Source organism: Tympanuchus pallidicinctus, unplaced genomic scaffold, assembly GCF_026119805.1.
Source record: "Tympanuchus pallidicinctus isolate F22 unplaced genomic scaffold, pur_lepc_1.0 scaffold4, whole genome shotgun sequence".
Lineage (NCBI taxonomy): Eukaryota > Metazoa > Chordata > Aves > Galliformes > Phasianidae > Tympanuchus > Tympanuchus pallidicinctus.
The window spans coordinates 49,312,446-49,333,990 of NW_026294758.1; the positions used below are offsets into that span (position 1 = coordinate 49,312,446).

The following is a 21,545-nucleotide window of genomic DNA, read 5'->3' on the forward strand; positions in this document are numbered from 1 at the left end:
AGGGGGCCTGCACCCACAGCTCCTGCAGAAGCAGCAAGGATGGAGCTTCACAGAGCTCCCCAGACCATGGTCTGGGGCGCAGTCATGCTGTGTGCTGGCTGGGGCAGTCTGAGTTTTTTGCAGCAATTCCCAATAGTGCAGCAGAATGGCAGAGCCCTCCCAAGCATCGCATGGACAATGTCAATCCCCAGGTGTTTGCTGAGTGTTTCGCTACCTGCAGGTGAGCCAGCACAGCCTGCACATAGCCAGCCTGACTCTGGCCTCCAGTTACCCCTGCTGGAGCTGAAGAACCCATCCTGGCACTGCTGCACCTTGCAACTCCAGCCCCAAATGTGTTGCTATTTTGGCACATCCTTATACTTCTCACCCAGATTTAAGTCCTTCCTGCAGAACCCCACTTTCCACTATTAAAATAAAAAATTTCCTGGAAAACATGCAATTTGCACCAATATAGCCCCCTGCGCCAAAAATTGGAGTGTATGCTGTGTTGCTTGTCGTATGGAAAGATAACATCCTCCAGCAGTGATGTGGAACAGGATGGTGCTGCCTGACAGGGGCCATTGCAGATATAGCTGTGGTCTTCATTTCCCAGTGTCACAGAAGCTACCAGCACGGCCCCACTTTATTTATTTTTTTCCTGCATTATTCATCCCACTCTTCCAATGCTGGTTTAGAGCTGTGTAGTTCTGGGTGAGAGTAATGCCACCATTAAGAGATCTGAAGGTTCTGCAATTACAGCCAGGTCTGTCTGGCCATGCATAAAGGCAATGCATCAGACCTGAAAAGCTGAAGAAGGCTGAAGGAAAATGTGGGGCTTCCTACCATACCGACTGTTGGAAAGGAGTTTCTCACCCTTGGAGACGGCCCTACCATCCACCCCTATCACGTTCCACTTTTTTTTTTTTTTTTCCTTCTTTCCTTCTTCTTGCTTTTTCTTTGATCTATAATTCCTGCACGGCAAGTGCTTCTGCTGTGATTTGTGACATTCATTTCTTGTAAGGCTCATAAAGGCCTTTAATTCCTGTAAAATTTGATTAAAATCTCCCAAGAATACAAACAGAATTTGTTTCAAGTTAGATGACCCATCTAACACCAAATAAGCCTTCAACAGTAGCCAACATCAAATGTTTAGGGAAGAATAAAGGACAATAAAAATGTGTAGAAATATTTTGTAGCAGCCAGAAATCTTGGCATTATTGTTTCTTTTAAGCCAAAGATAGCCCCTGAATTTAATAGGCTGTGATGGGTTTTTTCCACTGCGAATTTGTTCAGACAGTTTATAACATCATGTACATCTGTACCACTGAGCATGTTCTGTGGTGAAATGTTTCCCAGCTTTAACCACACATGATATGAAGCGTCTCCATCAGTTTGCTTTAAGCCAGTTACCTGCTCATTTAAGGCAACACTCCCTCATTTTCTTACCAGAAGAGGCAGTGAACAATTAATTATTTTCAGCCAAACTCTCGCTGCCATTCATGACTTCTTTTTATCACATCTTGTTTGGTGGTCTCATTTTCATTCTGAAGTGTTCTGTCTCAGAAGCACTGAATTAGTGCAGAAATAACAGCACTGCTGATAACCTTGGCCATCCATCTCTCTACACCTTTTCTATGTCAGCCCATTTGGTAGCTGTTCACAAGTGTCTGTAATTGCAAAAAGAACCACGCCTAAACAATCACTTAGCAGAGCACAAGATGTCTAAATCTCCTTTTACAATTTTCATTCGAACGTACTACTTATAAATAATAATAAAAAAAAAAATTAAGCAAGAATCTATTCCTGTTACTAGAAGGACATCTGACATTCAGAATAGAGCACCAGTAGATCTAGTTGATACAGCAGAGTACTTATTACAGTAACTAGTCCCTAGTTTGCTTAGATTACATTTGATTTCACATCTCTGCTTGATACTGAAAGTTCTCTAACATTCTCCCTTACATTCTTTCTAACATCACCCCTGGGTTATTTGTTGCAGACAGGCAAATTAAGAGAGAGATTCCATAATTAATGGATCGGATATTTCAGGTATTTTCCATTTAATTCTGCAGTGATTCGAGTAAGCCATGAAGTAGTACAAACCCATTCATGAAACTGGTGAGTACCGGCAGGTATACTTTCCTTCCACTTACAAGTCCTTGGGGATTAGCTACACTGCAGTAAAAGATGGAGGAGATCGATTTTCCATCTAAAATTAAGGGGGTGTTGGGCTCCTGCCAGGACTGAAGCAGAATTAACAGCTTGCTGCTGTGGAGGTAGGACAGTCCTTGTTCCCTCCCCGCCTCTGGCCACCTGCGCCCATCACTTACCTCCTGCTGAGCACCGAGCTGACCCCAGAGGCCGGACAGCCAAAGGCAAAACACGGAATGAATCACACCCACACAGCTGTCAAGGCATTAGCATGCTGAGCACGTCCACGGCAGCATGTTGAGAGCTGCACATCTGAAAGCAGGGCAGATTTAGTCCTGATTCACCCTAGGCTAAATGTGCCATCCTGGAAGAGACAGTGCTGTGTTGGGGTCACGTTATACCAACTTCTCTGATGCGTAACCTGTTGTCTTACAGAGGGTCAAAGCTCTTCTGTGCCTTATATGAAAGAATTCCCTCAAATTCTGCATACAGGATGTGTGCAGGATCCATCTGCTCAATTCTCTGTCACCTGTGCATAAACATAAGGTTCTGTTTATTCCACATACAGCCAGTGAGGAATATAGTGACTTCTGGCTGTTTTCTATGCTCCAGCAAGATGAAACCTTTTCTAGGCAAGCCTTTGCCAGTCTGTTTAACACCAACTGTAAGCATCCAGTAAATGCTCTTCCTAGACAATGAAGTTCGTTACGGATTTCTCCATACAAATCAACAGCACTTGATACAGCATCGCAGTACCTGAGATGGAAACAGTGCTGCCCTTAAGTTCAGATTTCCTGGGCTCCCCGTTCAGTGTTCATACCTTTAGTATCTGTACAAAACTTGTGAGCTCCTAATTCATGAACGATATCAGGGCTTTTGGAGATGGTTTATTTTTGATCCATCTCTCTCGTAATACTGCTGACATGCCACGTACTTTGGCCCTCCTGAGTGCTGAGCAGAGCATTCTTTTGAACAAACACATTCTAAAGAGACACGGAATGTCAGATGGATTCCCTTTACTGTCGGAAAATACACTTAATATGTGCTCTTTGTGTTCACTGGCAATCAGAACAAATATTACTTCATTCCAGCCTTATTACTTATGGCTACAGTGTGAGATTAATTTCCAGAACATGATACTAAATTAACACCTCTTCTCAGTATACCCTGTTATAATTTACAAAGCACTGGCCACATCTTCCTGGACAAGTTTCCCTCTGGCACTGTGACAGGAGCTTTTGCCATTCTTTTGCCTTTCATCTTGCACACAAATCAGGAGATGATTTTCAGGTCCAACCATTTAACTCACTTTTTCCATTCCTATGCTTCTGTGCAGCTAGTGAACATTTATTTAGTAATTGATACTCTTTGATGATTTTGAGATTCTAAGTTTCATCCCTTTTTGAGAACTCATAATGTGCTCCCCGAGCTCATGCTTTGTTTCAGTACTATTGGTTTTGTATCTGTTTTGCCCTCCACAGAAGTTGTTCGAGTACAAGTAAATCTAGGCTTAAGTTTATGTTTCCCATTAGGCAATTACACAAATAGGAATGGAGAAAACAAGCCAGTGCTATTTTAGCCTTCTAAAATACTTATTCTCTGATGTAAAGCTTATTTTCTGAAGGTCTGCTGTTTGCTCCAGGAAATGTAACCAAATCTAAAAGAATTTCTCAAATTCAGTTCTTGAACTGCTTCAGTTGATTCCTGATATGACCCAGTGATGTGGTTTTAGGCATAATTTGTCTTCCAAATCTCTCATAGGGGACCGTGAGATCATACCTCCATTCCAGTTAATCCTAGGCTGACAGCTGGGGCTGCGTTTTCTGCAGCTTCTATCTTGGAACAATCTTTCTGTGATCCATTTTCACTTCAGTAAGTCAGCCCATAAGTACATTCTGCATGTTTGTAATCATCAGTTGCCCTGGTAATTCTGAAATCCCTCTTACATACTGACGGCTGGCTGTGATAAATCTGAAGGTGAAATATTTGTTGCTTTTACTTTCAATCTTCCTGCAGTTACTTTTCTTTCCCTATTTTTTTTCTATCTGGGCAACATTCCTTTTTTGCTGCAGGTAACTGTCAATGTCATCTTGCAATCAATTCATAACCTTTCTTTTCCTTTCAGAATGAACTCTGTCCTCCTGAAATTTCTCCCCAATTCCCACTCCTCCTGAGTTCAGTTTTTCCCTTTCCTTCTGAATCAGCTCGAGGGTTTGCTTGTTCAGATCTGGTAATATGGTCTTTTTCTCATTCTTCTCTTAGAAAAGAGAAGTTTTGCTGTTCCAATGTCATAGATATCCTGCAACGAATTTCTGTATTCCTTCTCCACAGCTGTCTCACTTTCCTGTAATTTTCAGAAGCGATAGAAGCCTTATGGGAGGTACTGTTTGCACGCCAGCAGCGCCTTCGGAACAGCACAGCTTTGTCACCCCTTACCACCACTAGATGGAGTGGAAGAGGGTTCTTCATTTATTCTCATTAGGGCACTGGCATCCAAACCTCTGGCTAGCCTGGGCCACAGTAAGAGAAGAGGAATTGTCCCAGTTGGCATATAAAATATGTATGATATAGTTAATGCATATAAGCAAGGAAACTTTATATACATATTCATGTATGCAGACATACATATATATGTATATATTTGATTAAAACATAAAAGGGAGGGCAGCAAAACCATAAGACTGAAGGGATATTTGATCATGTTTTTGTGAAACTAATTCATCAGGCTGGCTTGATGGAAGTACTTGCACTTCTCTGTGAGTTCTCAAGCTATTTGTCTGAGATTTTTGATGAAATTTTACTTTCTGGACTCCATCTATGAAAACAGTTGTTCACAAATGTATGTATTACCAAAAAGTGATGACATGAATAAGGCATCACCGTGAAGCAAGGGATATCTCTCTTTGCTAAGATAATGCTTATAGAAGTCTGATGAAGAGACATGATCAATTTTTTTTGCTGATTGCAACTCTATACGTTGCACTTGACAATTCTCAGGTAATATATTTATGTCATCTAAAAAAGGAGTTGTAAATACATTTAAAAGGAAAGGGGAAGGGGGGAGAGGGGTTTGGTGCAATCATGAAAGATATTATCAAATCCCTTTATCAAAATGGAAAGCACGACTGCATATTTTCCTCTGTTAGCAGAACTGTGTTTACCCAGTGTATCATAACGCATAAGATTATTTGCTTACCCTGAGTTACCACTGCACTTTGTCCTCCCCATGGCCCATTTTCAGCCCAGATTGTTCCAACTGCTCGCTGAAGTTTGGTTGCTGTTGAATGATGAAGGCTGGGCCACTTAGCAGGGCAGAGCTGCCACCATGATGGTGCAGGAAAGGGAAGAGCTGCAGGATGGGCCAGGCTGGGCCTCATTCAGCAAGTGGGATGTGTGTTGGATATACCTGCTATAGTTACAGAAGCAAGAATTTTACTCTTTGACAACAAAAAAAGTCTTCTGTGCTTGGCAACTTATTTCCAAATCAATACCCAGCTCTGAAACAGCAAGGAGAGATCATCAGAGCAAATTAAGTCTGCACACACATTTGGAGCCTGGATATGGACTCACAATGGGAATTAGTAACATGGAAGTCTTACATTAAGGAACATAGAAGGATATTCTTAATACTGTCTGATAGAAAGAAGAAGAAAGGGAATAGTTTACTGAGGATATTCCAGAGCATAACTCATATAAGAGACATTAAAACACAAAGTGAGATGCTGGACTCAGTACTGGGTTACACTGTACAGATTGTGGGAAACATGGGGATTGTCCTCAGAGCCAGATGAATGCCAGGTGGGCCCCAACCCAAAGGGACCACAGCAAGCCCAGAGAGAAGTGTGGCAGGCCGAAATAAAGACATGGTCATAGGAGATAAACATACATAAACAGGTCTGAAAGTATGACATTTAAACATTTTCAAAGAATCATAGAAATGTTTCAGTTGGAAGAGATCTTTAAAGGTCATCAAGTTCAACTTCCCTGCACTGAATAGGAACACCTACAGATAGATCAGGATGCTCAGAGCCATGACCTAGAATGCTACAGGCACAGGACATCTATCACCTCTCTGGGCAATATTCTTCAGTGCTTCATTACCCTTACTGTAAAAAACTTTTTCATTATACTCAGCCTCAATCTCCCCTCTTCTAGTTTGAGATCACTTCTTCTTTTCCTACTTCAACAGGTCCTGCTGAAGAGTCTGTCCCCTTCCTTCTTACAGTCCTCCTTTAGGTACTGAAAGGCTCCTTAAGGTTCACCTTGGAGCCTTCTCTTGTGAATGCTGAACAGCCCCAGCTCTCTTAGCCCATCTTTGTAGGAGAGGTGTTCCATCTCTTGGATCACTTTTGCGGCCCTTCTGGACACACTCCAACAAGCCCATGTCTCTCCTGCACTGAGGACTCCACATCTGTATGCAGTACTCCAGGTGAGGCCTCACCAGCGCAGAGCAGAGGTGCAGGATCACCTTCTTTGCCCTGCTGTCCATGCTTCTTTTGATGCAGCCCAGGACACAGTTGACTTTCTGGCTGTGACAGCACATTGCTGGCTCATCTCCAGTTTCCATCCACCAGTAGCTGGAAGTCCTTTTCATCAGAGCTGTGCTCCGTTCTTACATCCCTCAGTTTGTAGTCGAGGTTGCCAGGACCCAGGAGCAAGACCTTGCATTTGGCTTTGTTAAACTTCAAGAGGTCTTCCAAGGCCCTCTGCTAAGCCTGTCTGGGTCTGCCTGGACAGTGTCCTGTCTCTCAGGCGCGCCATGTGCACCCCACAGCTCGGTGTCCTCAGCAAACTAGCCAAGGGTGCGCTCGATCCCCCTGTCAATGTCACTGATGAAGATGTTTGGGTGCATCACACCCAGTACAGACCCCTGAGGGACACCACTTGTCACTGACCTCCATCTGGCCGTTGTGCCATTGACCACCAATCTCTGGGCACAGTCTTGCAACCACTTCCTTGTCCATCGAACAACCACCCATCAAATCCACACCTTTCCAATGTGGAGAGAAGGATATTATGGAGGATTGTACCAAAAGCCTTACTGAAGTCCAGACAGACAATATCAGTGCTCTTCCCTCGTCCATCGGTGCAGTTACATCACAGCAGGTCAATAAGTTGTTCGTGCAGCGCCCGTCCAGCACCTCTCTCACGCTCCGTGCTGTGGCCGCAGTCCCCCGGCCGCGGCCCCGCTCTGTGGGCGGAGGGGACGGAGCCCGCCCCGCCGCTCACCCTCCCGGCCCCGCCACGAGTTAGGGCGCCCCCTGCCGGGGCCGATGGATGCGGCAGCGGCGCATGCGCAGCTCGGCGCGGAGTGCCTCCCTTCCGGCCGCCATCTCGCTCCCGGCCGCGTGCTGTGCCCGAACCCGCGCCCCGCCCGCTCCGATCCCGCCGCTCCGACAGCGCTACGCCCGCTCCGGGAAGGTAAAGGGGGGCGGTCGGGAGCTGCGCGGGGGGCTGCCCTCCTGCTGCGGGTAGCGGGCTGGCTGGCCGAAGGCAGGGAGGACGGGGCGGGTTGACCCCTCTCCCCGACACGGCGGCGGAGCCTGCGGTGAGCCCCGCTTCACCGTCCTCTCGTTGCTCCCGTAGATGAAAGAGACCATCATGAACCAGGAGAAGCTCGCCAAGCTCCAAGCCCAAGTGCGCATCGGCGGCAAGGTGGGTGCCGCGCCGGGCTGGCGCTGGGGGGGCAGGGCAGGGCACGGCCGGGGCTGGCACAGCCCTGCTGCTGCGGGGAGGGGGTTTGCTCGGCGCGGCTCACAACGGAGGATTCCACGGGGCTTTGTTTGGCGTCTGCCGAAGATCGGGCGGTCTGAAGTCGGGATGAAAAGGGGATCTGCGGGCTGAGTGGCTCTGCGTGTGCTTCGCGTGGGTTACTGGAGAGTTGCTGTGTTGTTGACGGCGCGTCCGTCGCTGGGGTGTGTGTGTGCTGGCCGCGGACGCGTTCGGCGTCGGTGGCTGAAGAGTGTGCTTGCAGCTTACAGCTCTTCACTGTCTGTGGTCTGGTCGTTCCGCAGAAACGTCGTGTGGAGCTTAGGATGTGCTGGTGATGTTGTCATTCGTTGTTCAGACGGGTCTGTGAAATAATTTGAAGGTGTGAGCCGGGTTTTTGTTTTGGTTTACGACTGGAATTGGTTACTGGAACTCATCACAACAAAATTGCAATGTGAGCGGAGGTGGCTGATTACTGTGGGTGTGGAGGAGGCAAAGGGAAAAGTAAGTTCTTGTTAGAAAGGGCTGCGCATTGCCTCTGCTGGCAGGCTTTAACCACGCTGCACAGCTGTAGACTTGCAAAATCACTGAAATGTACTGTGATCCCTTGTATGAAACTTATAGCTGTTGTGTGTGGTATCACTGTGGCTGAATGCCACTTACTCCAAACCGTTTTAGAGGCCTGGTAGGTGACTGTGTATTTGAATGTAGTGAATTGAGGGTTGCTGTACCCGTTCTTGTCTAATATACAGGTGGTAGAGGTACGTGGACAACGTGTCTTGGCATGATCATGGCAGAGTTTGCTTAGTGAAGACCTGTAGAAGCTTAAATCTGTGGAGACGAAAGCAACAGCTTTTAATTTAAATGATCGGATTGTCTGAAGTTTGATGTCTGTACTTAATGCACATAAAAGTGTGTGGGCAGCATGTTCCTGCATAGCTTTTCATTGTAGGCATAATATTTTAAGATTGACTGAAATGTCTTTTGTCCAGAGAAATGTAATACAGGCCTTATCTTATCCTGTAACTGTATCTCAGTTACAGGTTAGTTAAGGTACTAAAATGAAACCATTTCTCACGTTGCTTTTTGTTCCAGATTGATGGGAGCAGAGAATGAAGATCAGGCTTTCTAGACAAATGACCAAACTCTTGAACTGTGTTCTTCAAAGCTGTATTTTCACATAAATTTTTATCTGTTGTTGTCTTTTATTATTTGTAATTGGATTATGCTAGAAGTATTAGCATCAGCCAGGTTTCTAACTTCAGCCATTTCTTTCAAAAAGAAATGCAGGAATTGATTTATACAGCGAAGCTGCAACACATTTTCTTCTTGGATTAGTATGAAAAGGGGATGCAATTTCACACACCCTTGTTCATTCTGTGTCAGGTCTTATGGTGCAAGGAAGTATGGAATGACGCATCCTTTCTCGTAGGTGTAGGTATCTTCATATAGACTTCTCCATGGAAGTAATTGTCCCTTATTACAGCTCCGTGTTTCTAGGGATCTAAACCTTGTTTTTGCTTTCTGAACTGAGGTACTCTGAAATACCATGTGAAAATATGTATTTTTAAATGTATCTGCAAATATTTTGACAGAGTGTGTTCTTTAATGCATGGGTTGGCCTATCAGATGAGGGCGTTGCTTTGGAATAAAACAGTTTTGGGGTGCTCTCATTTATTAATGATACAGATAACTATGGTTTCTGACTTCATTATCAGAATTTGTCTACAACTTCAGAATAGCGAACTAAAGAAGAATTCATAAGCTTTAAAAATTACTGAAGGCTGTACTCAGCCTTTGGTGTTATACCAAAGACAACAAAGGTAAGTATGCAGTTTTTCTTTAAGTGGGATAGTGGAAAATCTCCAGTCAGAGTTGTGAAGTACAGTGTCTCTGGTGAACTGCTTCCTAAAATCTCACATTTCTCACAAGCATTCAAAGCTGGCAGTAACGCAGTTGGAAAAGCATGTGCTGTAACTCAAGAATTGAACTTTGTGTATTACTTTGATTTATACGTGACCAGAGTATTTATATGAATTAGGATTAGAGTTTGTGAAAAACTATTTAAATATTGATTTGTAACTTCTCTTTTTTTTTTTTTTCCAAAGGGTACTGCCCGCAGGAAGAAGAAGGTTGTCCATAGAACAGCCACAGCAGATGATAAGAAACTTCAGTTTTCTTTAAAGAAACTTGGAGTCAACAATATTTCTGGCATTGAAGAGGTAACTGTTTCAAAGGAGGAAGTACTCTTCTATATGTAAAATATATCAGTGTTAGAATTCTGCTAAATTATACTTGTCTGTAAATCAGTAAGTCTTGAGTTTTAGGAACTACAGCTGTTTTCCTGCTAAACAAAACAAAAAAAAAGTGCTAAACTACTTGAATTATTTATTATCTTGCAGGTAAATATGTTTACCAACCAAGGAACAGTTATTCACTTCAATAATCCTAAAGTTCAGGCATCTCTGGCTGCTAACACTTTCACTATCACTGGCCATGCTGAAACAAAGCAGCTGACAGAAATGCTTCCTAGTATCTTAAATCAGCTTGGAGCTGACAGTCTGACCAGCCTGAGGAGATTGGCAGAAGCCTTACCCAAGCAACGTAAGTTGAAACTTTAATGCATTTGATGCTGGCAGCTAACATGGACTTATTTGTATAGCTGCAGTGAAGTTTAGTGCACTCTGTCTGCAGGCGTATTATGGCAAAAAGAAACAGAGCTCTGAGCTCTTATTTATAGGTCAATTCCAGTGAAGAGCACAACCAAAATAAAGCAGAGTCATAGCTGGTCTAGGTCTAGGCTGTTGTAGCCAGACTTGATTTTATGATGGTTTACTTCCATGCGTGGCTACCATATTTTCACATACATAGTTCTTTAAAGCCAGATAGATCATTGGTAAGAATTAGGATTTAGACAGATAAACTTCAGGTGTTTTTATTGTGATGAATTGAATGGTGGTGGTGTGGGGTGGAGAGGCTCGGGTACAGATATCTTGCTTCTGCTTTGTACCCTCGTGGATGTGGTAAGGATACTTTTTGCATGGGCTTGCAAAAATCACGCTACTTGGAAGAAAAGATGTTCTAATTCCTGTGTATATAGTAGAATGTAGAACTGGTATGAACATTAAATTACATAAATTTTAGGTTTGAATGTTTGGAAATTGTTAGGGGAGGACAGGCTTGCTGACTCTGAGAATGTTCCTCATTTTCTGCTCGTATAGTCTTCCTGCTTCTCAAAGAAGAATGTTAATTCCACTGCTTACAAAGTAGAGAACATGCTAAAGGGAGGAAATGAAGAAAGCTTATAATGTGTGCAGTTTCAGGCAGTAGTGAACTTGTTATGTTTCTTCTTTCTGTGCTTTGCCGCAAGGAAAAAGGGGTTGTCTTTGCATTCGTTAGGTCAGTTTCCCAGATAAAAAATCCTGCTATGACTAGTTTTTGGGAGGAAGTAAACTGCTTATTTCCCTGTGGAGCTCAATTTCCTTCTTCCTAACATTTTTATCTTCTGTCTGTTAGTGGTGGGGCTTAGAAAAGGGAAAGCTTGAAGCTTGAGTCTCATAACGAGATGGATTTATTCTGAATAAGCTAAATTGCACAGTTTTAATACTAGAGAAGCCTGTTTTTAAAGCGCTTGCTTTGCATGACTTGTTAAACGGTTGTTTTTACTTTGGGTGAATGCCAAAGCAGTTGCACAAAACTAGGTTTTGGTATTGTCTGCAGGTTTGGAAACCTGACATCAAAGAGCGAACTGTCTGCAATGACTGCATTTGCAGGTGTTAAAGTAAATTTAGTCTGGTCTCGGAGTTGAGTGAATGTGAAGACAGTTTATGAGAAAATAATATTAAAATGTCATATTCAGCACTTGAGATGCTCTCAAGCTGTGTCAGCTTTCTGCTGTTAGAAACAAAAGAATTAGCACTGTCCTTGTCACAAGCTATTTCTGACCAAATTTCAAGTACTCATCTGCTTCGCTGGATATCAGTGTAAAGTGATTTCAGGCAACTGATGTAAATGTCCTTTCCTTAATGCTTTTCTTGAAATCAGAAGGATTAATTAGAATAAATGGAAGTATTAAAGTTTTGTGCAGCTTAACCTAGGTAGTACAGCCAAGAATAGCAGTAAAAGCAGTGGCACAGGCACCTAGGGACCTTAGGTACCTATTCTTAGCATTATCACAGAATGTGGGGGTTGGAAGAGACCTCTGGAGTTCACCTAGTTCAGCTCCCTGCTAAAGAAGGTTCCCTGCAGTTTGTTGCACAGCAAACTACCTGGACAGATTTTGAATATCTCCAGAGAAGGAGACTCTGCAACATCTGGGTAGCCTGTTCCAGTACTACTGCAGTTTCACCTATGCTTGCTGATCTGTGGAGATGAGCATAGTTAAATCACAGTAGCTCTGGCAAATATAATAGAGGTTAAGTCTGTATTGATAGAGATGTGGGCCAGAACACATTGTTGCCTTGGCCTATTAGGTGTAAAATTGTGCATCTGATTCACTGTTCCTCTGAATTCTTCAGAGAACAGCAGTATCTCTTAATGTCTCTAATTGTCTGCTCAGTGTTCCACAGGTTTGCAGTATTTTTTTTTTTCTGGAATGTCTAGGATCGTAAGGATTCAGATACGTATTTTTCCTTGTGAGTTAATGGTGTTTTAAAAAAGATGAACTTTGAGAGCCACAGATTACTCTGTAAACAAAGATACTTTCAAGAGAAACTGGCAGAACACTGCTATCATGCAAAGCACGTGGTATCTAGATACAAGATATTGACTAGTGAACTTTATATAATATATGGGCAATGGGAACTGCTTGACTAGTTTTAGATTTTTTTATTTGGCAGGAAGTTTTTGCAGAGCGCTGCAGCTTAGCTTGGATTCTTAGATAATGCTTACAAAAAAACCACAAATTTGTCAGAGTACATGTGTGAGCTGAAATAATGCTTTTGAAATACTTGCTTTTGCAGCTGTGGATGGAAAAGCACCTCTTGCTACTGGTGAAGACGATGATGATGAAGTTCCAGGTAAGAACAAACATGAAACCTGAGAAAGAGGAATTGAATTTTGCTTAGAGATGGCATATGTAGCATAAGATTTGGCCAAGGAGAATGAGAGTCCTTGTCCTAGACTGATCATTGACCGTTGTGCAGTTGCTCCAGGCAGATTATTTCATTGTTTTCAGATGCCATAGTAGATTAATTGAATAATTGATTTGAAATAGCTGTTACTCTTAGACAGGACAGAAATGCTATGACTAGGATCACTGTTTAACCCTCAGTAAAAGGGCTGGGAAGAAACTGCATTTTCAGTATCACTTTGCTTAGGTATGGTTATAGGAAAGCTGTGTTATGTTAGAATTCTGGTTTATAATGAACCACCTAAAACTTATTTCTTTAAACGAGGAAGGTGAATTCTGAAAGCTCTTACATGTTATTCAGTCTGTGTTTTGTAAGGCTTTTTTTTAATGTCTTAAGCACTTGATATGAAGTAGAACTTCAGAAAAATATATTTGGCAAAACAGAAGTAGGTCCAATTCACATTTTGTTGTCTTTCTTTTTCTAGATCTTGTTGAAAACTTTGATGAAGCTTCAAAGAACGAAGCAAACTGAAATAAATGTTACTTTCTGAATAAACTTAAAACTTGAAAAAGCTACATGGAGCTGCTATTTTATATTGTGACTGCTTTTTTTTTTTTTTTCTTCTAAGATCTTGGGATCTGTAACATTTGGAAATTTATTGAACCTGCAGCTCCTTCTAGTTATTGCTTGTACACTATATTGTTTTGGTGGCCTGGTTGAACAAACCTCTGCTTTGAAATAAATTGCTAATAAATTTCTTCCTAGACACAATTTTTGAGTAACTTGTATACAAGCAAAACCTTATCTTTAATGAACTTTGACATACAATAAAAAATCTATATAGTAGAGTTTCTAGTGTGGCTTTTTGTCAGAAAAAGCAGAAGAAATATTGGTTGTAAGTATTAAGCAACTATAAGAAATCTTGCTTTTCTGCAGAGCGTTTTCCTTTTGCAGCAACAAAACTAGCTTTAAGAAAAAAAATTCTCTGCACAAGTGAGCATTTTGGGTTTAAAATGTGAATCTCCAGTGCTTATATCTCAGAGTACGTGCACTGACTTTCAGTTGCTTAATAATTTACTGAATTTAAGAAATGTATGTATTTTTGAAACACTTCCTGGTGTTTTAGTTTGGTGGCAAGCAGTTAACATTGGCATGTTGGGGGTACTCAGATTCTATGCTTTGTCTTCAGGGAGTTTTTAACAGGTTTTTCCAGAGTACAGCTACCTAACGATGCTTGTATGCTACTGTCTCGGTGTTGCAGTTTAACCTAGCAGGCAGCTAAGCACCATGCAGCTGTTGTTCCCCTCCCGTGTTGGGATTGGAAAGTGAGAAGGGGGAAAAATGGAATATGTATGTATATAAAAACATGAAATTTGTGGTGCATTTGCTCACCGCCTAGCCAGTTGCTTCCTCCCTTCGCTCTGACTAACTCCTGCAGTTTTATTATTCCTTGGGATACTGCATGGATAGTATGTAATACTCTTTGACCAGTCTAGGTCATCTGTCCTGGTTCTGTCTGCTCAAGGCTCTTTGTCTCGCAGCCCCTTGCAAGCAGGGCTGTGTGAGAAGCTGAAAAGTTGGTTTTTGTGAGAACTACTCAGTAACAATTAAAACTTTGGTGTTTTAATAACTTTAATAACTTTGGTTATTTTTATACTAAATTCAAAACAGAGCAGCATATCAGCTGCTGAGACAATTATGCTAGCCGAGTAGGACACCTAGTATTTTCATTTCACTTATTTATGCAAGTCAATTACGTAGGGCTGTGAGATACTGGAAGGAGCAAAAAGCCTTTATAGAATTGATTATCATTCTTAAGTTTATGTTTAGCAAATGATGTTTGGGATGTGTTCTATAATAATAGACTAATAATGATGTCTGGGGATATGTTCTTTACGTTGTTTTTGTGTGTTTGAGAGAAAGAGAACTGGTTTCTTGGATACAAGGAAAACTTCTAAGTTCCAGTGTGACTTTTGTCTATATGGTGCTCCTAGAGTGAGCTGTTTAGATTTGTGAGTCTTTGCTGCCGATTATAGGTCAGACAGCTTCCATAATAAAACCTAAGCTTTGTATGCAGGGCTGGTGGTTGAGTGCTCTTATGAGGTTGTCTCTTTAGTGCAAATACTGCTGAAGTGCAAATTCATCCTGTCCTGCGAAGAAAGAAATCCATGGCAAAACTTTGGACAGGAGATAACCATAATATGAGGTTTGCATTGTACTCAGGGAAGGGTGGGGATGCGTCTGACCTGCTAGGCATGTTTGATATGATGTAAGTGAGCTATTGGGAAAGAGTGAAGGAACTTGTTCCAAGCCAGGCAGCTCCTGTGATTTCAAGGAGCTGGATGTGAGTGTAACCACTGACATCAGGTGGAAGAATTTACAGTAACAATTTCAGTTCATTTGTCTCAGTTTGCAAGTTCTTTGTCAGTAAACTATTTTTTTGTTTGTTTGTTTCAAATTTATTCAAGTAAGAAAGTTCACTGAGTTCTGACAAGAAGGTGGAAAAACTACACTTTGCAAATGAGTGTTGAAATGGATGTGGTGACCCTAACCTAACAACCCCACGAAAGATGAAAAACTTTCTGTTGTGGTGGTTATGATTGTTTTTGTTAAATCAGTAAATGAGCCATGTCTGTAATTCAGAAATACTCTATTGAACCACTGCAGCCCATGATTCTGAAATATTTCATACCAAGTCTTGTCTTGTGCAGTAACTTAGTGGCTTGTTCTGATATTCTAGACTGTGTTACCTTTTCCCTACTATCTGATACATGTGGTTTTAAAACAAAAAACACAGAGCTTGGTGAAACAACAACTCTGACATGCAAAATAATACAAATCAGGCAATAAGCAGTTATACGATGCATTTGTGGAAGGTACATTTCCAGCCAGGAAATACTGGTGTATCTTGAGATTGTGAGCAAGGATCAAGATTTGTTCAGAGTGTGTTCTTGATTATAGAAGATTCTAAATGGAATTCATTCTTTTCGTAATAGCAGTCTTTGTTTCTAACACTTAAATACTCTGCTTTGTATGGCACTGTCATTATTTCCTCTCAGCAAGGACTTTTTGGTTAAAGTCTTTCTCATCTGTCACTAATTGCTATTAGGGATTCATGTATATACTTCCTCAAGAAAAACAGCTTCATATTGCTGTTACAAATATTTTGGACAACAGAAATGCAGGCCTTTGGTTTTGGGTCACTGTTGAAAATGGTTTATTTAAATTTTCCTAAGAGAGTATTCAGATTCTGCCCTATTCAACTTAATGACAACTGGTTTTGGTGCAGTAATGAATCTAACAAAATTCTTCATCAATTTTTTCAGTGGATATTTAGAAATGTCTTCATAATCATTAAACTCGTGCCTTAAAGACTTTGAAGAAACACTGGAATACTTGGGTGGATGCAGTATGTGCTGTGGTAGTCAAGGAAAATGATGTGATTGAACCTGGGCTGGTAGTAAGTATGTGTGTTAAGGGCGGAGGCTAATATTTTTCAAGGCTGGGGGAAAAAAGCTGTCCTTGAGAAGCTAGAACATGGAAATGGCCAAACATCCCATTTGTAAGGGTGGATTCCAATATTTTGTAAGACAAGAGAGTTGATGATTCAACGCAGGTAGAAAAGGCACGGTACAGAGCGAGGTTTGTAATGACAGTGGCTAGGTTGCAGCCTTTAGTAATTGGCGATTGTTGCATGTGTCAAGAAGAGAGATTCTTGAGATTCTTTGAAGCATTGAGAAGCACTCTTAACATGTCATGGGCTTGTAGAAACGTGTGGAATGCGGCTCTTGATTTTCCTAAGCTAGTTCATTTTCATCAAACAGTTTGTGGGTTGCTGAAAAGGATTTCTGTTTGATGTGATCCTACCACACAGCAAACTGAGCTCTGAGATGAAGTCTCCTTACAGACGAGGAGCCAACAGTGCAGCTGAGCCAATCTTGCATTCCTAAGATGATCGTAGCATGTGGGAGCGTCGTGGTTAGTTTGACTGTGAACTGACCTCCAGAAATGTAAGAACTCTGCATGAAAAATGGCTGTATGCAGAAGCTCTGAGAGCCAAGAGTATGACTATTCCTCTGTACTCTAGTTATCTTTCTTGGTACAAAAGCCGTTATTACCCTCATCACGCAAGTATTAATTGCTCTGTTAATATTGTACTTTTTGTCACTTCATGCATGGATGATAGTAAAGAAAAGTTACTCCAAAGGAGAAAGAGAGCGTATGTAATACGGTACTGTGTTCCTAGAATCTGTCTCTTTTTGTTGAGACAGGCTTCACAGGTAAAGTTTGTACATTTCCTCTCCACTGCAGTAAAGGTAAGTTGGCAATGATAAGCCATTCTAACAAAAACAGGTATTAGTAATGCCTTTGCAGGAGGATTACAACCTAGCCTTTTGAGTTACTAATGGATCTGAAAAAAATCATAGGCAGTTAGCAATGTAAGCATTAATCACTAATCATGCGACACGTAATGCCTTTGCTTCACATATCCAGTAACTAATATCTGCAATGCTTTTCTTACTCAGGGGTTTTCTGTGCTTGGAAGATACTAACAGACGGTGGAAGTATCTGTTGCACTTGAACCCCCAATTCTGCATTTCTGTTGATTGAAGTATGAGTAATGTGGGTTTTCTTAGGTACTGGCTCTATGAATTCTTAGGAGATGCCTGAAGTTGAGTTTTATTTTCTCTGATAGAACCATGCAGTTCGTGGTGCTGCACCTGAGGTAATGTCTGGTGGGCTGAAGCAGGAATTTGAACAATTTCATCTATGTCTATCTGAGCAGAGTCCTGCTGAAAAAGCAGCGTGCAACTTGTGGCAAATGTTTGCACCTGCTTTTCTTAATGCTTTTAAATGCAGAAATTCAAATTGTTTGAAGTCACAGATTTAAGCCTAGCTCCAGGGGCTGTGGCTAGTGCTGCTATATTTCTTTGCTGTTATTTCCATCAGGCAGTTGGAAAGGCTGGATACTCTTCAGCGTTTTGTTGGCTGCTGCTTTGCACTGAGCTCCACTGAGCTCCTTTTTAATATGTACAGGCAAGACTGCAACCTTTAAGGACATAACTGAGGTCCAGGAGGGCTTCATGCACTCCTAGCAGCTTGGGGCTGTGTGGGACAAAGGTAATGTGAATGGTAGTATGGGCCCAAAGCAGTGTTAGCTCTGTGAAATTAGCATGTTGTCTTGGCTCTGGTGGTGTTATGTGCTTGTTCAGTGCACCTGGCAGTCACTGTACAGTGGTGCTGGCAATACATGCGATGAATTAAGATCTTCCTTCTGTGTTGAATTAAAATCTGCTTTCTATCTCAGGAGTTGCTGTCTCTGCAAGAGTTAAAAGCAGTGATGCCTTCTCAGAGCCACTTCTGAGTGGGTGGGAATTTTTTTTACAAGATGTATTATGATCAGCTACATCTTAATCACTTCTTATCAGTTGTGCAGTTTTCTTTCTTCTTTTGTTTTCATCTGTAGTGATCAGTCCTTTGACATTTTGTTCTGTAACTTTGGGATTCCTCAGTCCCTGCTGGGTTTGAGTCTTACATAAAAAATGTGGTGAGAGACAGCATATGGTTCTGCAAAGGCAATGTGAACGCAAGGACTGTGTTAAGTCAAACATGAGAATAAATGAGAACTGCACAGCTGTGGCAGTGGAGTGGCAGGCACATCGGTTTGAGGTGTCTGTTACAAGTTTCTGTCCCTGGGACAGCTGGCATCCAGAGCAGCAAGAAACAATTAATGTGAAAATTGATTTGCCCCTGTGGATGAATTGCAGCACTTGTGTTAGGAATCAGGTGCAGCTCTGTGATTTAGGGAAGATCATGGGTAGAGGGAAACCAGCACAGCCAGCTCAAGCACCCAGCATTAGCCTTCAGCGTATGTTGGGGGCAGCGTTTGGATAAACAATACTCATGCACATTTGCAGCATTTCATGCTCCAGTAATTTCTGCCTGGGAGTGATGATCTTCAAGAATTTTATTTTTTTTACTGTTGGTAGAAGTCAGAGTGTAGCTTGGAGGTTTTAGGGCCCACTGAGTCATCCTCTTCTACCATGCAAAATCCACGTTTGCTGAGGTGCAGCCCTGCACGCATCCCCACTTGCATCCAAACTGACCTTTGTCAGCAGCTGCAGAATGGATGGGATGTCATTGAAATGTGTCAGCCTTCTTGTGTTCATAGAACAGGCCCTCTACTGCTACGTTATATGCCTCTCACATTTTAGCACGTTTTAAATGTTTGTATCTAGAAAAGAAAGCACTGTCATTTGTTTCAAAGCATGCAATTGTTTTTACCTGTCTTTTAGGAAATACAATGTGTTTGACAGACTGTATCAGCAGGCTCTAAGTTTAACTCCAAGGGAAATTTGAGCCTCCAAAATATAGCTACTAATGTAGAGAAACACAAGTGTATGTTTTCTTCTATGTGAGTAGGCAAACAAAGCTTCTTAACAAAATCCTTTTTGTAAACAATGGCAACATTGCTTGTCCTATGATCTTACCCAGTATTCATGATAGGTCTTGTAACGCAGAGGAAAGTAAAGCAAGCTGATTTTATTGTGTATTTTTGGAAGCAACTGTTTTTTGAGTCTGTAGGTTATAATGCTGAAGACAGTCTAGGTGCATCCAGATGGGGACGAATTCAGGATGCAGGCATTTATAGAGTTTAGCCAGACCTTGCCCATTTTTCAGCTGTTCTAGAAGCCTGGCTAAGGGTTGGCATGTCAACTTGCTTACAACAACATCCAGAGTTCTCTTATTGATGGCAATTCAGAAGTGTTGATGAGTCCTCCTGAAGTACTTCTAAATATCTGATCACATACTGTGATTTGTGTGAAAATGGCACTGGACTGTTAGCCGTATTTGCTCTTTATGAAACAAATGCTGAAGAGTCATAAAGCTGCATTTGCCATGTTTTGGTTTAAGTGCTTTAAAAAGAAAGAAAAAGAGCACACGAATCAAAGCGATATTACCCACATTGCAAGTCAGGATATTCAATCCATTGTGTTTTTAAGGGATTATTTTGGGATTACGTGGCTGCTGCTTGCATGGAAAGGATGAACAAAGGATGAACTATGCAGCGCAGCCCCAGTCATAGCTCACCTTGTTGCCATGCAGTTTACATCTCTCTTTCTGTTGTATTCTGAGAACTTCCCCAGTGTGCTGATGTTTGTGTGCATGGCTGGCTCCATCAGACTGCATCTGCTGAAAACACAGAGATGTGCTCTGCTGTGCTGCATGCTTTAAGAACTGCTGGCTTTATCTGGTGACAGATCAGCCTCATCAGAAAAATCTATTCAGACATTGTTCCTAGATCTAACCCCGCACACCTTCTCTGATCTTCAGAGCTCCTGGTGACCAGGTATCTCCTTCACCCTGTTGTACTTTCATTGCCAGACAGAACTGTGTACTTCCTGAAAGCATGTGTGATGCACAGTGGGAGGTGCATGTGAACAGAATGGCTGTAACAATGCTAATGATGATCTGCCTAATGACAGCCCTGTCTGCACTGCAGTGATTTATACCATTGTTCTTAAGGAAAAAAATATGGTCCACAGTGCCCAGGAAAATCTATGCTGGAATGCCTCTCATGCTCAGCTTCCTCTTGCAAAATGCACCACAAACTTAATTCCATTACAGTGATTACAAATAGAATTTCTCCTTCCCAAATATGTATGTCTGCTGAATAAGTTCTAATTAGCATGTCAGCACTGTTATGGTGCCTAGCCCTAGCAGGAGACAGTGTGCCTCCTCATGGCTTGTGGAATGTTGAAACTGTGCTTTGAAACTTCAGATGTCCTGCTTATCTGGGAGCAACAACCTTCCCTGGACAGAATGCTGTTTTGCTGAAGAGTTTGAAGTAATGACTCTGCATTTAGTGCCAGGTAGCAGGAGTGTGTCCTTCTGCAGGAGCATCCTCTTGGTACCACTTGCTGTGTTCTACCTGAAGGAAGGTGACACAGAGACCCTCTATCACAGGCAGTGTTTGTCCCTGGGCCCAGAGCAGGTGATCACTGTGACAAGGTCCATCCTGTCCTGCCCTTGGCTCCTCACTGTGACCACCAGCTCTCTAGGGACGTGAGGACAGCGTGAGATGCTGATGACATTTTAAACCAAGGGAGAACCTATGGGAGGAAGAAGAGTGATGAGGCCTCGCTCTGGGAAGGTCTGGCAGAAGGTTGCAGCTTTCTGCAATGATCGTCTCAGAACTTTGAGTGGGGAATACAGGGAGCAAGGTGAACAAAGAGCAACAGTGTGGAACTGGCGACTGGTCTTGGAGAAAAACAGGGCAGGCAAGGAGGAGCATTACAAAGCGCTCATCAAATTCACATGCAAATATTAATGCTGGCGTAGTACTCAGCTGCGTGGATGGAGATGTGTAGATCTAAATTTGTGTTCCTTTATAAATCACCTTAGAGATATAATCTTGGCTTCTTTTAATCAAACATGAACAATTTGCTTATGTTCTTTGCTGTCTGTCTTTGTTGGTTGTTCTTCAGTATCGGTCTTGACTATTGTTTGTGAGAAAGCAGTTTCCCTGAGCTCTAATGTGTAAAGTTCTGTTTTCTCCTTGGCGGGAGAAATTCCCATTTGTAGCTCTAACTGAAATGCTTTCTTCTTTGGCTCTCACTTACTTCTCTGCCA

The 21,545-nt window shown here is 42.1% G+C and overlaps 1 protein-coding gene and 1 long non-coding RNA gene across 4 annotated transcripts in view; one reads left to right on the plus strand and one right to left on the minus strand.

The window, feature by feature from the left end:
- The window catches only part of LOC128089649 (uncharacterized), an 8,880-nt gene extending 1,503 nt beyond the window's left edge, over positions 1-7,377 (minus strand). Inside the window, exons 1-4 of one of the 3 annotated variants that reach the window (XR_008210633.1) lie at positions 6,393-7,377; positions 5,327-5,536; positions 2,310-2,659; positions 623-1,646 (exon numbers count right to left, since the gene is read on the minus strand). This is a non-coding gene — a long non-coding RNA (uncharacterized LOC128089649). Of the gene's footprint in view, positions 1-622; positions 2,660-5,326; positions 5,537-6,392 lie in introns of those variants that run through there. The other 2 variants (XR_008210632.1, XR_008210631.1) reach the window with 2 other exon arrangements.
- Positions 7,378-7,392: 15 nt separating this feature from the next.
- BTF3 (basic transcription factor 3) lies at positions 7,393-13,486 on the plus strand. Its single transcript, XM_052701287.1, has 6 exons — positions 7,393-7,551; positions 7,717-7,785; positions 9,948-10,061; positions 10,242-10,443; positions 12,801-12,857; positions 13,396-13,486. Exons 1-6 carry the CDS (start codon positions 7,408-7,410, stop codon positions 13,440-13,442), a joined length of 633 nt encoding a protein of 210 aa, XP_052557247.1. The 5' UTR covers positions 7,393-7,407; the 3' UTR covers positions 13,443-13,486.
- The last annotated feature ends 8,059 nt before the right edge of the window (positions 13,487-21,545 follow it).

Excerpts from the sequence above, each read along its gene's own strand:
- BTF3 (XM_052701287.1), top strand. The coding sequence starts at position 7,408 with ATGCGGCAGCGGCGCATGCGCAGCTCGGCGCGGAGTGCCTCCCTTCCG. Across the intron at positions 7,552-7,716 it reads GCTACGCCCGCTCCGGGAAG|ATGAAAGAGACCATCATGAA; the intron begins GTAAAGGGGGGC and ends TTGCTCCCGTAG. Across the intron at positions 12,858-13,395 it reads CGATGATGATGAAGTTCCAG|ATCTTGTTGAAAACTTTGAT; the intron begins GTAAGAACAAAC and ends TTCTTTTTCTAG.